This window comes from Ranitomeya variabilis, chromosome 8 (assembly GCF_051348905.1).
Source record: "Ranitomeya variabilis isolate aRanVar5 chromosome 8, aRanVar5.hap1, whole genome shotgun sequence".
NCBI lineage: Eukaryota > Metazoa > Chordata > Amphibia > Anura > Dendrobatidae > Ranitomeya > Ranitomeya variabilis.
The window spans coordinates 104,200,931-104,217,076 of NC_135239.1; the positions used below are offsets into that span (position 1 = coordinate 104,200,931).

The window sequence follows — 16,146 nt, forward strand, 5'->3', positions numbered from 1 at the left end:
ATTTCAGTTGTTGTGTCAGCGTGGCGGTCGCATGACACATTGCCGGCTACACAGCTGGGGATCAGCTGACATTACTGAAACCCAATAACACTGGGTCGTATGTTTTGACTGTGCAGACGGCACGTCTGAGCCTCAACTGGCGGTGTTGGAGCCCAGGAATTTAAGTTCAGGTGGTAGAAAGATGAACACAACAGGAGACCTGGATAACGTATACAGTGACCTAATTATTCAATCAGGAGGAGGAGTGGCAAATTCCGGCGAGATCCAGGCCTTGTTCATTTTCAGGAAAGTAAGCCGGTCAACGTTATCGGAGGATAGTCGCATGCGACGGTCAGTTAGTACACCACCTGCAGCACTAAAGACACGTTCCGATAATACACTGGCCGCAGGGCAAGACAGCACCTCCAATGCATACTGGCTTAGCTCTGGCCATGTATCCAGCTTTGAGACCCAAAACTTGAAAGGGGAAGAGCCGTCTGGGAGTACAGCAAGAGGGCAAGACATGTAGTCTGTCACCATCTGACGGAACCGTTGCCTCCTGCTGACTGGAGCCGTCTGTGATGGTGTAGACTTTTGTGGCGGGCACAGAAAACTGTGCCACAGTTCGGCCATACTGGTCTTGCCTTGGGCAGAGGCACTGCTTCTGCTCCCTCTTTGTGCAGAGCCTCCACCACGGCCTGGACGCACTGAGCTGCTTTGGAATGCACTAGCAGCACTTCTCTCAGTTGGAATGGAGAAGATGATGGAATTGACCAGTGTGTCTTGGTACTCCCGCATTTTTCGCTCCCGGTTCAACGGTGTGATGAGGCTTTCTACGTTGTCCCGGTAGCGAGGATCGAGGAGGGTGAACACCCAATAATCAGACATGTTGAGAATGTGGGCGATGCGGCGGTCGTTTCTCAGGCACTGCAGCATGTAATCCACCATGTGCTGCAGACTGCCAACTGCCCAAGAAACGCTGTCCCCTGCTGGAGGCGTGATCTCTGCCCGCTCGTCATCACCCCACCCTCGCTGTACACACTGAGTACTGGACAATTGTGTAACTCCCTCCTCTGGACGGATGTCTTCCTCCTCCATTGACTCCTCCTCATCCTCCTCACAAACGGTCCCCTGCCTACGCGTTTGTGAGGAACCACGTGGCGCTGACTGTCCAGAAGATGATGGAAATGGTGAATCCTCATCCTCCACCTCTTCCACAACATCATCCCTTAGCGCTTGCAGTGATTTTTCAAGCAGGCAGATAAGGGGGACAGTCATGCTGACTAGTGCATCATCTGCACTCGCCATCCGCGTGGAATAATCAAAGGGACGCAAAACCTGGCAGACGTCATTCATAGTGGCCCACTCTGTGGTTGTGAAGTCTGTACGGCGCTGACTGCGACTTTTTTGCGCCTGAAGCAGCTGGTACTCCATTACAGCTTGCTGCTGCTCACACAACCGCTCCAACATATGTAACGTGGAATTCCACCTGGTAGGTAGGTCACATATGATGCGATGTTCCGGCAGGCGGTGTCGGCGCTGCAGAGCCGCAATGCGCGCTTTTGCCGTGCTGGAACGCCGCAAGTGAGCACACTCTAGGCGGACCTTGTGCAGCAGTGCATCAAGATCCGGATAGTCCCTCAAAAAGCTCTGCACGACCAAATTGAGCACATGTGCCAGACATGGGATGTGAGTGAGGTTGCCGAGGCCCAGAGCTGCCACCAGATTTCGGCCATTATCACACACTACCATGCCTGGCTGGAGATTCGCTGGCACAAACCACACATCGCTCTCCTGCTTGATGGCATTCCAGAGCTCCTGCGCTGTGTGGCTACGATTCCCCAAGAAAATTAATTTCAAGACGGCCTGTTGACGTTTGGCCACGGCTGTGCTCATGTCGGTCGTAACAGGTACACGTTCATCACGGGTCCATGTGGAGGTGGACTGTGACGGCTCCTGCAGCGATGATTCTGAGGAACTGGTGTAAGAGGAGGAGTCAATGCGTACAGAATGGATTCCTGCAATCCTTGGAGTGGGCAGGACACGTCCTGCGCCACTCGCACGGTCTGTACCCGGCTCAACGACATTAACCCAATGGGCAGTGAGGGAAAGGTATCGCCCCTGTCCATGTTGACTGGTCCACGCATCGGTGGTGAGGTGGACCTTGCTACTGACGGCGTTCAGTAGCGCGTGTTTTATGTGTCCCTCCACATGCTTCTGCAGGGCAGGGACGGCTTGCCTGCTGAAGTAAAAGCGGCTGGGCACTTTGTACTGTGGGACTGCCAATGACATGAAGTCACGGAAGCTGTCAGTCTCCACCAGCCTGAATGACAGCATTTCCAGTGACAGAAGTTTGGCAATGCCTGCAGTCAGAGCCTGTGCTCGTGGGTGGTTTGACGAGAAAGGCCGCCTTTTCTCCCATGCCTGTACTACCGATGGCTGTAGACTGGGCTGGGAGTGTGTGGATGACTGGGAAAGTGGCGCTGCGGGTGGAATTACAGCGGGTCTCTGGACAACAGGGGCAGAGGTTCTTCCACGGCGATCCTGGGAGGACGCCGAACCAGCTGCGTGTGAGGTAGAGGAAGAGGCAACACGAGCTGAAGAGGTGGTAGCTGCCGCTGTTGGTTGGCCTACCTCTTCAGTGTGTTTTTCTAACTCCGCCGGGTGCCTGTTGCGCACATGTTTCCACATGTTGGAGGTATTGAGGTTGCTGACATTTCGACCTCTTTTGACTTTTTGATGACACACGTTGCATCTGACATAGCAAATGTCATCTGCAACTGTGTCAAAAAAGGACCAGGCACTGCAAGTCTTGGGAGCGCCCTTTTTGGCTTTTGGAAGAGACATGCTCCTAACGGGTGCCAAAGCGGAGGCTGCAGGATCCGCAGTCTTCCCCCTCCCTCTCCCTCTTTGGGCCGTACGGGGAATCTCTTCCTCAGAGCTGCTCCCACCACCTTCCTGTCCCTCACGCCAAGATGGGTCGAGGACCTCATCATCTACACTACCCTCTGCCCCCAACTGCTCCTCCTGGGTAGTCTCAGCAGCAGAGCACGCACCAGTAAGTGGCACCTGAGTGTCATCATCAGCTGATGCGGCCTGCGATGTGGTGACCGGAGCCACTGGCCCACCCGCCTCTTCAGAGGAAGACAGAAAAAGCTGTTGGGCATCACTGCACCCTGCCTCTTCTTCCATTTCTCCAATGCTGCTTGGCTGGCCCCCTGTTTCCAAGCCAAGAGATTCAGAGAACAGAAGTAGAGACGGCTCCTGTCCTGGGCTCTCTGTCTGCCTGGGCAATTTGGCAGGTGGTGAAGAGACAGATGGCTGCTCTCCAGTGCTCTGTGTCTGAGAGGATGTGGCACTAATGGAAGTTGATGCATTAGCTGCCATCCATCCGACAACAGCTTCAATTTGTTCTTCACGCAGCAGCGGTGTACGGCGCTCGGACACAAAGCTTCGCATGAACGACTGTTGCCTGGTGAAAGTGGGTGCTGATGAGTCACCGGTGCCCGCAGCAGGCACAGAATCCCCACGTCCCCTCCCTGCTCCGCGACGGCTCCCACGCCCCCGTGCCTTACTCACTGCCTTCTTCATCTTGGTTGACTGATAAAGATAAGCAGAAAAGTACTAACGGATTTGTGTGCTTATTCCTGAGCAACTCCTCCTAACAGGTATAAGAAGCACTAATTATCTAAAGTGTGGACTAGACACAAATATGAGCTAATGTGGCCTACAGAAATGTAAAGTGGTGTAACTGGTGTGTTTGGTGAACTTTATTATTTATTTATTTTTTGGGGGCTGAACTGACAACAGATAGAGCTGCAGTCACACGGAGACCGTGCAGACAGACGTAAACGGCGCTACAAGGCCCAAAAACCCTCCTCTACTTTATCCTATGTAGTGTTTTTCCACAAATTAGCTGGAGACGGGTGGAAAGACACTAATAGGATTTTTTTGAATAAATTAGCAGCAGACTACACTATTTTGAAAAAAAAGAAAATTGATTTGGCGGTATGACGCAGTGAAAAACCCTGAGCTGGAGACAACCAGGCTATAGCTGCTCACAGATTACAGGGCGAGCTGCAGTCACACGGAGACCGTGCAGACAGCCGTAAACGGCGCTGCAAGGCCCAAAAACCCTCCTCTACTTTATCCTATGTAGTGTTTTTCCACAAATTAGCTGGAGACGGGTGGAAAGACACTAATAGGATTTTTTTAAATTAATTAGCAGCAGACTACACTACTTTGAAAAAAAAGAAAATTGATTTGGCGGTATGACGCAGTGAAAAACCCTGAGCTGGAGACAACCAGGCTATAGCTGCTCACAGATTACAGGGCGAGCTGCAGTCACACGGAGACCGTGCAGACAGCCGTAAACGGCGCTGCAAGGCCCAAAAACCCTCCTCTACTTTATCCTATGTAGTGTTTTTCCACAAATTAGCTGGAGACGGGTGGAAAGACACTAATAGGATTTTTTTAAATTAATTAGCAGCAGACTACACTACTTTGAAAAAAAAGAAAATTGATTTGGCGGTATGACGCAGTGAAAAACCCTGAGCTGGAGACAACCAGGCTACAGCTGCTCACAGATTACAGGGCGAGCTGCAGTCACACGGAGACCGTGCAGACAGCCGTAAACGGCGCTGCAAGGCCCAAAAACCCTCCTCTACTTTATCCTATGTAGTGTTTTTCCACAAATTAGCTGGAGACGGGTGGAAAGACACTAATAGGATTTTTTTAAATTAATTAGCAGCAGACTACACTACTTTGAAAAAAAAGAAAATTGATTTGGCGGTATGACGCAGTGAAAAACCCTGAGCTGGAGACAACCAGGCTACAGCTGCTCACAGATTACAGGGCGAGCTGCAGTCACACGGAGACCGTGCAGACAGCCGTAAACGGCGCTGCAAGGCCCAAAAACCCTCCTCTACTTTATCCTATGTAGTGTTTTTCCACAAATTAGCTGGAGACGGGTGGAAAGACACTAATAGGATTTTTTTGAATAAATTAGCAGCAGACTACACTACTTGGGAAAAAAAAAAAAAAAAGGAACAGTATGAGGCAATGAACCACCCTCCCTGAACTGAATACAACCAACTATGGATGGCCTATGTGGCTGCACTCAGACTGGAGACTGGGCTGCACTCACACACACACACACACAGACCCTGCAGATCGCTGTGAAAACAGCGCTACAAGGCAAAAGCAAGGTGAATAGTAGGTGAACACAGCGGTTGCTAAATTAGCCTTTGGAAAGCACAAAGAAGCAAATCGCTATCTCTAAACTGTCCCTCAGTCAGCAAACAGCGTCCTGTCACTAACTGAATTCACAGCAGAGTGATCGCAAAATGGCGCCAGCGACTTTTAAACTGCATCATGACATCATTACACCAGCCAATCACAGCCTTGCCAGTAGTTTCATGCCCTCCATGCTAAACAGGATGTGCCCACACTTGGAATCAATCTCATTGGCTGAATTTCTGCTTTTTGAATCTTAGAACTTCCGATTCCGGTATCCGATACGCGGCAAGTATCGGAATCCCGGTATCGGAATTCCGATACCGCAAGTATCGGCCGATACCCGATACTTGCGGTATCGGAATGCTCAACACTAGTTACAGTAAAAAAAACAGACTTTTTGCATATGTCTGGATAATATTGATGTGTGTAATGGGCATATCTTGATGAAGCAATGTGTATGTGTATAATTTTGATGTGTATGTGGTGTGTGAAATGTGTATATACTGTCATAATATGTACATTATATGTGTGTGATGTAAATTGGTTTAATGTGTACATGTGTGACTAACCTGTATATGCATGTGTATGTGCATTTCTCATGTAAAAGCGAAATTGGGTTTGAGCAGTTGTTGGGTTGGCTCCCTGGTGGTCACTGTCTTGTCTTTCTGGTAAAGTCTTGTAGTGGATATAAGTTTACAGCTGTAGATCAAAAGCTATATAAATACCTAAATTGTTGAGACAATGTATTCTGCGTCTATAATATATTAGAAATCCATTGCTGTGTGATGTTAATATGATGACATGCTCGGAAAGTGCATTAAAAACCGGAAAATATTCAATTGTTTCTAATTTTGAATGGATTTTTATTTTCAAAGGTAAATATAGAATGAGATGTATTTCATAATGTATGCCGAGTTATTGTGAATTCTTGAGACATATCTGCCTTAAGTAATATAGCAAAAAAGGAAGGAAGGAATGCTAACAAATATGTAGAGAAGACAGACTGTTTTTTAACAAACCCTAAATGCACATTTTATTATCCAGTCCATTCAGTAGATATGTTTTATATTTGTCAGCTCTGTGGTAAAATGTATTGCTAGTTCTGTTGGAATGAATGGAACATAATAACATTGTAATATCTTTCAGATCTTTGGGTTGGAGATAATGGCACCTACGTCTGTGAAGCTGAGAATCGATTTGGGAAAGTTCAGTCACAAGTTACTATTACACTGACCGGATTAGGTAAGATATTCAACCTGAGAAAGTTTTGCTTTTCCTTATATAATGGGGTTTTCCTATGATTTTGTCCATTTCACAATCCTATTAAAGAGGGTAGACATCAGTGAGAGGGGTCTTCAGCTAGTAGTCCAGTAGGCCAATCAGAGAGCCACAGTCAGTCTCTATGTCTCCGACTCTAACAGATGTGACAAGTCCATATTTTTGATTGTCGGCTTTCACTCGAATATGACCTTTACAGGAGAATCGTATGAGCTGCCACGGGTCTTTCCTACGATATTAGCTGATTATCGGAGGTCTCTGAAGCAGGGGGTATGGTGTTCTGCTACATCTGGCTGCTTTCCATATGAAATATAGCTTGTCTTGAGGAGGCAACCCTTTATAGACTTGAGGCCTCTATTGCCCTTCGCTTTGTTAAAATATCAAAATAAGATAGTATTTGCCCTACCCAGATCTCAGGCCAGCTCTCCACTGCTGCTCTGGTCTACCATCTGATTTTATTATTTTAACATATCATGTTCCAATAAAGGCCAGAAGTCTATAAGTGGTAAACCCCTTTAATGCCAGGATAATTAGTTTCTTTTGTATATCCATACTATCTGATTCTTAGATGTAGCCAGACGTAAAAATAATTCCTTCTTGTATTTGCACTTTAGGACGCAATTTTTTATTCTACACCCTAAGTATAGACTAAGGCCTTTCTCAGTGGTTTCCTATATCTCTCTTCTATCATAGTTCTCCCGAAGCTTTGCACATAATAGAGTTAACATTCCCCGTCCTGTACGCAGGTACAGCTGGACAGGGCTCACAATGTGGTTATAACTATTTTCCGGACCACACACCTTAGAGGAAACACTAAGCACAGGTCCTAGGGTGAAGCTTTTATTAATTTCATTTCATTTGTATACTCTTATTTCTATTTTATTTAATGCACTTTTAGTCATTCCTGTAATTGGAGAAAGTCCTCAAGCGGTGAATGTTATTGAAGGAAACCAAATTACCCTGCCTTGTGTACTCCTGGCTGGAAACCCTCTTCCAGTTCGACAGTGGCTTAAAAACGATGTAGTGGTAAGTCACTTACTGCTGTTCACTGGATTCCAGTACTAGGATTAATAACATGAAAAACATTGGGCATAAGCATAAAAAAGTAAAATGGAACAGACGAGAAACAAGCATAGAAAATAGGTCTAACATGGCAATCATTCACAACATACAATTTATTCATCTCTCTCATCAAACATCTTAATGTTTATTTAAGTTTTATGACTCTCAGATTAGCATTTATAATCATGCAAGCTACATACTATACTTATGCTGTTTAGTGCGTCTTATTCCCACAAGGCATTCACACCTTTATTTTCCATCAATGACCTTTAACACCTTCAATATTCATAAAGTACTTTAAAAGAGGATGTCCCACAAGAACATTTGGTTTTATTTTCCTGACGTAAGAGGACAATTCCCATTATCGTCTGTGTATTAATTACTTTACTTGGAAATAATTTATTTTCTTTGTGAAATAAATTGGGGGGAGTGCAAACCTTTACCAATACTACTAGCTGCAGGATGTGTATTGTGTGTACAGTGTGCACAGGTAGAATGTGTAAAGTGTTTTTCTTCTGAAGGTGGTATCAAACCCGTATGTTAGCGTCCGGACAGATGGAAGTCTTCATCTGGAAAGTGTCCACTTAAAAGATGATGGAGAATATATATGTACAGCCACAAATGTTGCTGGTACCAGTAAACGATTAACAAGTCTCAATGTACATGGTAAGAGCGAATATTTGTATTTCTAATTTATATCTGGAGATAAGATGTTCTTCCTTTGATTTATGGAATCTTTCAGCAGGTTTAACCCTGCCAGCTATTTATATGTACTGTACATGTAGCTTTTTCAAAGACAAGTCCAGCAATAGCTTTACAAGGCCAGTCCGTTCCTCCAATAATGAACATTTGAACTGGTATGCAAATGAAGCTGACCATCTGAAGCTCTGTCACTCCAGCTCTATTTCCATCCCAGTGCCTCCTCCTGCACTTAGTGATCGCTGCAGTGCGCTCATAGTGTTAGCGCAGGAGCACATTGATATCAGTGATATCAGGCTTTGGCTTGTCTGTGGCCACTGCTCATTACAAATACAGGTGTAGTGTGTTGCGGCCACAGACAGGCCGGAGCCAGATGTCAATGCATGAGTCAATGCATGAGTCTTTGGGTGTGCGCCTTTACTGACACTGTGAGCGATCATCCAGTATCAGTGTACAGTTGCAGGCAGGATGTCAATGCATGAGTCTTTGGGTGTGCGCCTTTACTGACACTGTGAGCGATCATCCAGTATCAGTGTACAGTTGCAGGCAGGATACCTAGTGTTTGCTTTGAGCCTTTGAGACAAGTCAATTAATGTGATGTATCAGAATATTATGTAAATAGGAGGGAGTGATAGTCCACCAAGGCATAGGCCACGCCAAAGGTGCACTGAAGAGCCCTCATTTGCTTATCAAATCAATTTTGATTTTTAATTAGCATAAATTTAACCAAAACTTGCCTAATATGATTTAAATAGAGACTTGGTCCCCAATATAAATGTATGGGCAGTTTAAATGCATTTTGGGGATGACCGGCTCCCATTAATAGCTGCATAGAAAGGTGCTTCTCACATAGTAATTATACAAAGCGCCCTAGATACACACCCATAAAAAGTCCCGTGAGCAATGCCTGAAGGTAAAGACCATAAAATTAGCACATAGTAAAAAAACCCTTATCTCTGGAATGCTAAAAAAAGACCCAAAACAAAAGAAAAAATTGAATCCTCAGGGGAGTAGCAATAGTAAGATAAGAGCAAATACCTGATGACAGATCCTCTTTTAGTAAAAGTTAATTTCTTTTATTCCAGTTATCCCAATCATTCAGCATGGACCCCAAATTTTCAGTACAATAGAAGGAAATGGAATATCGCTACCTTGTAAAGCCAATGGCGTTCCTAAGCCAGCAATCATTTGGAAAAAGGTAATTGTAATGCAGTAATGTGCCCTCATTTGTGCTTTATAAAGGTTATAAGATTAAATATTGCCAAGAAAGGTGAGGTTACATATTTAGAGAGGATTGTATCTGTAGACCTTGGAGTACTGTCATGAATCCCCAATGGCTAGGGATAGCACAGGATAAGCAAAGCTAATAAATATCGGACGAGCTCTAGGGTGATGGAACCTGGGCTGACCGCTGCCCTACGCCTGACAAACGCAACTAGAGATAGCCAGGGAGCGTGCCTACGTTGGTTCTAGACGCCACGCACCAGCCTAAGAGCTAACTAGTACTGCAGAGAAAACAAAGACCTCACTTGCCTCCAGAGGAATTAACCCCAAAGATATAGTTGCCCCCCCACATGTATTGACGGTGAAATGAGAGGAAGGCACACACATAGAGATGATGTATATAGCTTTAGCAAATAGAGGCCCGCTGAAAACTAGAAAGCAGAATGACACAAAAGGGGACTGAGCGGTCAGCAAAAAACCCTAATAAAAAAAAAACCATCCTGAGATTACAAGAACCCATGTGCCAACTCATGGCACATGGGGAGAACCTCAGTCCACTAGAGCAACCAGCTAACAAAGAGACATTCTAAGCAAGCTGGACAAAAAAACCAAACAACTGAAAATCAGCACTTAGCTTATCCTGAAAGATCTGGGAGCAGGTAGGCAGGAACCAAACAGAGCACATCTGAACACATTGATAGCCGGCAAGGGAAATGACAGAAAGGCCAGGTAAAATAGGAAACACCCAGCCTCTGATGGACAGATGGAAACCAAAGGCCGCAACCCACCAAAGTCACCCAGTACCAGCAGTAACCACCAGAGGGAGCCCGCAAACAGAATCCACAACAGTACCCCCCCCTTGAGGAGGGGTCACCGAACCCTCACGAGAACCCCCAGGGCGATCAGGGTGAGCTCTATGGAAGGCGCGGACCAAATCAGTCGCATGAACATCGGAGGTGACCACCCAGGAATTGTCCTCCTGACCATAACCCTTCCACTTAACCAAATACTGGAGTTTGCGTCTGGAAACACGAGAATCCAAGATCTTTTCAACAACATACTCCAATTCTCCCTCCACCAGCACCGGAGCAGGAGGCTCGACCGACGGAACAACAGGCACCTCATACCTCCGCAACAACGACCGATGGAACACATTATGAATAGCGAACGATGCTGGGAGATCCAAACGGAAGGATACAGGGTTAAGAATCTCCGAGATCCTATAAGGACCGATGAACCGAGGCTTGAACTTAGGAGAAGAGACCTTCATAGGGACAAAACGAGAAGACAACCACACCAAGTCCCCAACAAGAAGTCGGGGACCCACGCGGCGACGGCGATTAGCAAACTGCTGAGTCTTCTCCTGAGATAACTTCAAATTGTCCACCACCTGATTCCAAATGTGATGTAGCCTGTCCACCACCACGTCCACTCCAGGACAATCCGAAGACTCCACCTGACCAGAGGAAAAACGAGGATGAAACCCCGAATTACAAAAAAAAGGAGAGACCAACGTGGCCGAACTAGCCCGATTATTAAGAGCAAATTCGGCCAGTGGCAAAAAAGCAACCCAGTCATCCTGATCAGCAGAAACAAAACACCTCAAATAAGTTTCCAAGGTCTGATTAGTTCGCTCCGTCTGGCCATTCGTCTGAGGATGGAATGCAGACGAGAAAGACAAATCAATGCCCATCTTGGCACAAAACGTCCGCCAAAATCTAGACACAAACTGGGATCCCCTGTCAGAAACGATATTCTCCGGAATCCCATGCAAACGAACCACGTTCTGAAAAAACAAAGGAACCAACTCAGAGGAGGAGGGCAACTTAGGCAAGGGCACCAAATGAACCATCTTAGAAAAGCGGTCACACACAACCCAGATAACGGACATTTTCTGTGAAACCGGGAGATCAGAAATAAAATCCATGGAAATGTGCGTCCAAGGCCTCTTCGGGATGGGCAAGGATAACAACAACCCACTAGCCCGTGAACAGCAAGGCTTAGCTCGAGCACACACTTCACAAGACTGCACAAAAGTACGCACATCCCTAGACAAGGAAGGCCACCAAAAAGACCTGGCCACCAAGTCTCTTGTACCAAATATTCCAGGATGACCAGCCAACACAGAAGAATGGACCTCGGAGATGACTCTACTGGTCCAATCATCCGGAACAAACAGTCTTTCTGGTGGACATCGATCTGGTTTATCCACCTGAAACTCCTGTAATGCGCGTCGCAAGTCTGGGGATACGGCGGACAATATTACCCCATCCCTAAGGATACCAGCAGGCCCAGTGTCTCCAGGAGAGTCAGGCACAAAACTCCTGGAAAGAGCATCTGCCTTAACATTCTTTGAACCTGGCAGGTATGAAACCACGAAATTGAAACGAGAAAAAAATAACGACCAACGAGCCTGTCTAGGATTCAAACGCCTGGCAGACTCAAGGTAAATGAGATTCTTGTGATCAGTCAAGACCACCACGCGATGTTTAGCACCTTCAAGCCAATGACGCCACTCCTCAAATGCCCACTTCATGGCCAAAAGCTCCCGATTACCCACATCATAATTGCGCTCGGCGGGCGAGAATTTTCTAGAGAAGAAAGCACATGGCTTCATCACCGAGCCATTAGAACTTCTCTGTGACAAAACCGCCCCCGCTCCAATCTCGGAAGCATCAACCTCCACCTGGAAAGGAAGTGAAACATCTGGTTGACACAACACAGGAGCAGAAGAAAACCGGCGCTTAAGTTCCCGAAAGGCCTTCACAGCCGCAGGAGACCAATCAGCAACATCACCACCCTTTTTAGTCAAATCAGTCAAAGGTTTAACAATACTGGAAAAATTAGCAATGAACCGACGATAAAAATTAGCAAACCTCAAGAACTTCTGAAGGCTCTTAACAGATGTAGGTTGTGTCCAGTCACAAATAGCCTGAACCTTAACGGGATCCATCTCAATAGTAGAAGGAGAAAAAATGTACCCCAAAAAAGAAATCTTCTGGACTCCAAAGAGACACTTTGAGCCCTTCACAAACAGAGAATTGGCCCGCAAAACCTGAAACACCTTCCTGACCTGTAGAACATGAGACTCCCAGTCATCAGAAAACACCAAAATATCATCCAAATACACAATCATAAACTTATCCAGATATTCACGGAAAATATTGTGCATAAAGGACTGAAAGACTGACGGAGCATTGGAGAGTCCAAAAGGCATTACCAAATACTCAAAATGGCCCTCAGGCGTATTAAATGCGGTTTTCCACTCATCACCCTGTTTTATCCGCACCAGATTATACGCACCACGAAGATCTATTTTAGTGAACCACCTAGCCCCCTTAATGCGAGCAAACAAATCAGTAAATAATGGCAATGGATACTGGTATTTGACTGTAATCTTATTCAGAAGGCGATAATCTATACAAGGCCTCAGGGAACCATCTTTTTTTGCCACGAAAAAAAAACCTGCTCCCAGAGGGGACGAAGATGGACGAATATGTCCCTTTTCCAAGGACTCCTTAATATAATTCCGCATAGCAGTATGCTCTGGCAGTGACAGATTAAATAAACGACCCTTAGGGAACTTACTGCCAGGAATCAATTCTATAGCACAGTCACACTCTCTATGGGGAGGGAGCGAATTGAGCTTAGGCTCCTCAAAAACATCCCTATAATCCGACAAAAACGCAGGGATCTCCGAAGGAGTAGATGAAGCGATAGAAATCGGAGGTGCATCATCATGAACCCCCTGACATCCCCAGCTTAGCACAGACATTGTTTTCCAGTCCAGGACAGGATTATGAGTTTGTAACCATGGCAGACCAAGCACTAGTACATCATGTAAATTATACAGTACAAGGAAGCGAATCACCTCCTGATGAACGGGAGTCATGCGCATGGTCACTTGTGTCCAATACTGCGGTTTATTCATAGCCAATGGTGTAGAATCAATTCCTTTCAGAGGAATAGGAACTTCCAGAGGCTCTAGACTAAAACCGCAGCGTTTAGCAAATGACCAATCCATAAGACTCAGGGCAGAGCCTGAATCCACATAGGCATCGACGGAAATGGAAGACAGTGAAAAAATCAGAGTCACAGACAAAATGAACTTAGACTGCAGAGTATCAATGGCAAAAGATTTATCAACCCTTTTTGTGCGTTTAGAGCATGCTGATATAACATGAGCTGAATCACCACAATAAAAACACAAACCATTTTTCCGCCTATAATTTTGCCGTTCACTTCTGGACTGAATTCTATCACATTGCATAGTCTCAGGTGCCTGTTCAGAAGACACCGCCAACTGGTGCACGGTTTTGCGCTCCCGTAAACGCCGATCAATCTGAATGGCCATAGCCATAGACTCATTCAGACCTGTAGGCGCAGGGAACCCCACCATAATATCCTTAATGGCCTCAGAAAGACCATTTCTGAAGTTTGCAGCCAGGGCGCACTCATTCCACTGAGTAAGCACCGACCATTTCCGAAATTTCTGACAATATATTTCCGCTTCATCATGCCCCTGAGAGAGGGCTAATAAAGCCTTTTCAGCCTGAATCTCTAGGTTAGGTTCCTCATAGAGCAATCCCAATGCCAGAAAAAACGCATCCACACTGAGCAATGCAGGATCCCCTGGTGCCAATGCAAATGCCCAATTCTGAGGGTCGCCCCGTAGGAACGATATAACAATCTTGACCTGTTGAGCAGGGTCTCCAGAGGAGCGAGATTTCAATGAGAGAAACAATTTACAATTGTTCCTGAAATTCAGGAAGGTAGATCTATCTCCAGAAAAAAACTCTGGAATAGGAATTCTAGGTTCAGACATGGGAGTGTGAACAACGAAATCCTGTATGTTTTGAACCTTTGCCGCGAGATTACTCAGGTTGGAAGCCAAACTCTGGACATCCATGATAAACAGCTAAGATCAGAGCCATTCAAGGGTTAAGAGGAGGTAAGAAGCAGCTAGACAGCAATTAAGGGCTAGGGAGCAAAACTCTGAAGGAAAAAAAAAAAAAAAATTTCCCTTGAACACTTCTTTTTCTCCTGCTTCAGCCCAAACAATTAACACTTTGTGGGCCGGCTATACTGTCATGAATCCCCAATGGCTAGGGATAGCACAGGATAAGCAAAGCTAATAAATATCGGACGAGCTCTAGGGTGATGGAACCTGGGCTGACCGCTGCCCTACGCCTGACAAACGCAACTAGAGATAGCCAGGGAGCGTGCCTACGTTGGTTCTAGACGCCACGCACCAGCCTAAGAGCTAACTAGTACTGCAGAGAAAACAAAGACCTCACTTGCCTCCAGAGGAATTAACCCCAAAGATATAGTTGCCCCCCACATGTATTGACGGTGAAATGAGAGGAAGGCACACACATAGAGATGATGTATATAGCTTTAGCAAATAGAGGCCCGCTGAAAACTAGAAAGCAGAATGACACAAAAGGGGACTGAGCAGTCAGCAAAAAACCCTAATCAAAAAAAAACCATCCTGAGATTACAAGAACCCATGTGCCAACTCATGGCACATGGGGAGAACCTCAGTCCACTAGAGCAACCAGCTAACAAAGAGACATTCTAAGCAAGCTGGACAAAAAAACCAAACAACTGAAAATCAGCACTTAGCTTATCCTGAAAGATCTGGGAGCAGGTAGGCAGGAACCAAACAGAGCACATCTGAACACATTGATAGCCGGCAAGGGAAATGACAGAAAGGCCAGGTAAAATAGGAAACACCCAGCCTCTGATGGACAGATGGAAACCAAAGGCCGCAACCCACCAAAGTCACCCAGTACCAGCAGTAACCACTAGAGGGAGCCCGCAAACAGAATCCACAACAGTGTACCTCATAAACAGGCAGACCATAGAGGTGCAAGGAATTCTGGTATATATTGCTGACCTATCCTCAGGAAAGGTAATCAATAACAGATTGGTGGGGCCTGACATCTGACCTATCCACTGGTCTAACTTTGCAGATCCTGTGGTAGACCAAGGTAAACAGTGCATAGAGTCATGAAACCACAGCTAAATACACTGTGTGTTAGGCGCCGGGATTCTCCCTCTGCACAGGATGGACCCCAAGCCTTATCTTCCTCTGCGGTCTCCCATTCAGTTCCGACTGCAGTGGATGCTGCTCAGCAAAGACGTCAGTCTCGGCATCTTGATCATACTCAGTCTGTGAGCAAGGCTACTGCTATTTTTTCACGTTCTGCTTTAGTAACCAATAATAGACTGCAGCCAGTGATCACTCCTGAGTCTAAGTCCTGGTTTCGCTCTACTGAGCATGTTCATGAGAAGACTTCTCGTTGGTGCTCGCCCGTCACATTCTCAGGTCCTGGTCCGGATCCGGATTGGCCAGTGAGCAAGGTCCTGTCAGATTGACAGAAACTATAAAAGGATCTTTGGCGCGCCCGTCGGTGCGCTAAGATCCTTTATGTTTTGTGTGTGTGAGGAACCTAACGGTAGTGTGGACTCTGCTGTAAGTGCCCAGGGCAGGCTCAGTTCCTTTAGATTTCCGGCTTCTCTGGAGAGGAGATTGTTGTGTGGTTGAATTCAGGGCAGGCGCTAGTGCTTTTAGAATTCTGGCTCCTCCAGAGAGGAGTCCACTACCAGTTCCCTTGCCCCAGTGGGGCTTGCGTACTCCTGTGGAGTTAACAGGGTGCGCAT

At 46.2% G+C, this 16,146-nt stretch overlaps 1 protein-coding gene across 1 annotated transcript in view; it reads left to right on the top strand.

The window, feature by feature from the left end:
* HMCN1 (hemicentin 1) overlaps window positions 1–16,146 on the top strand; it is a 768,245-nt gene that overhangs the window by 136,535 nt on the left and 615,564 nt on the right. The window contains exons 17-20 of the mRNA XM_077275842.1: window positions 6,364–6,459; window positions 7,394–7,521; window positions 8,079–8,223; window positions 9,342–9,454. Of these exons, the coding sequence (XP_077131957.1) occupies window positions 6,364–6,459; window positions 7,394–7,521; window positions 8,079–8,223; window positions 9,342–9,454 (482 nt within the window). The remainder of the gene's footprint in view (window positions 1–6,363; window positions 6,460–7,393; window positions 7,522–8,078; window positions 8,224–9,341; window positions 9,455–16,146) is intronic.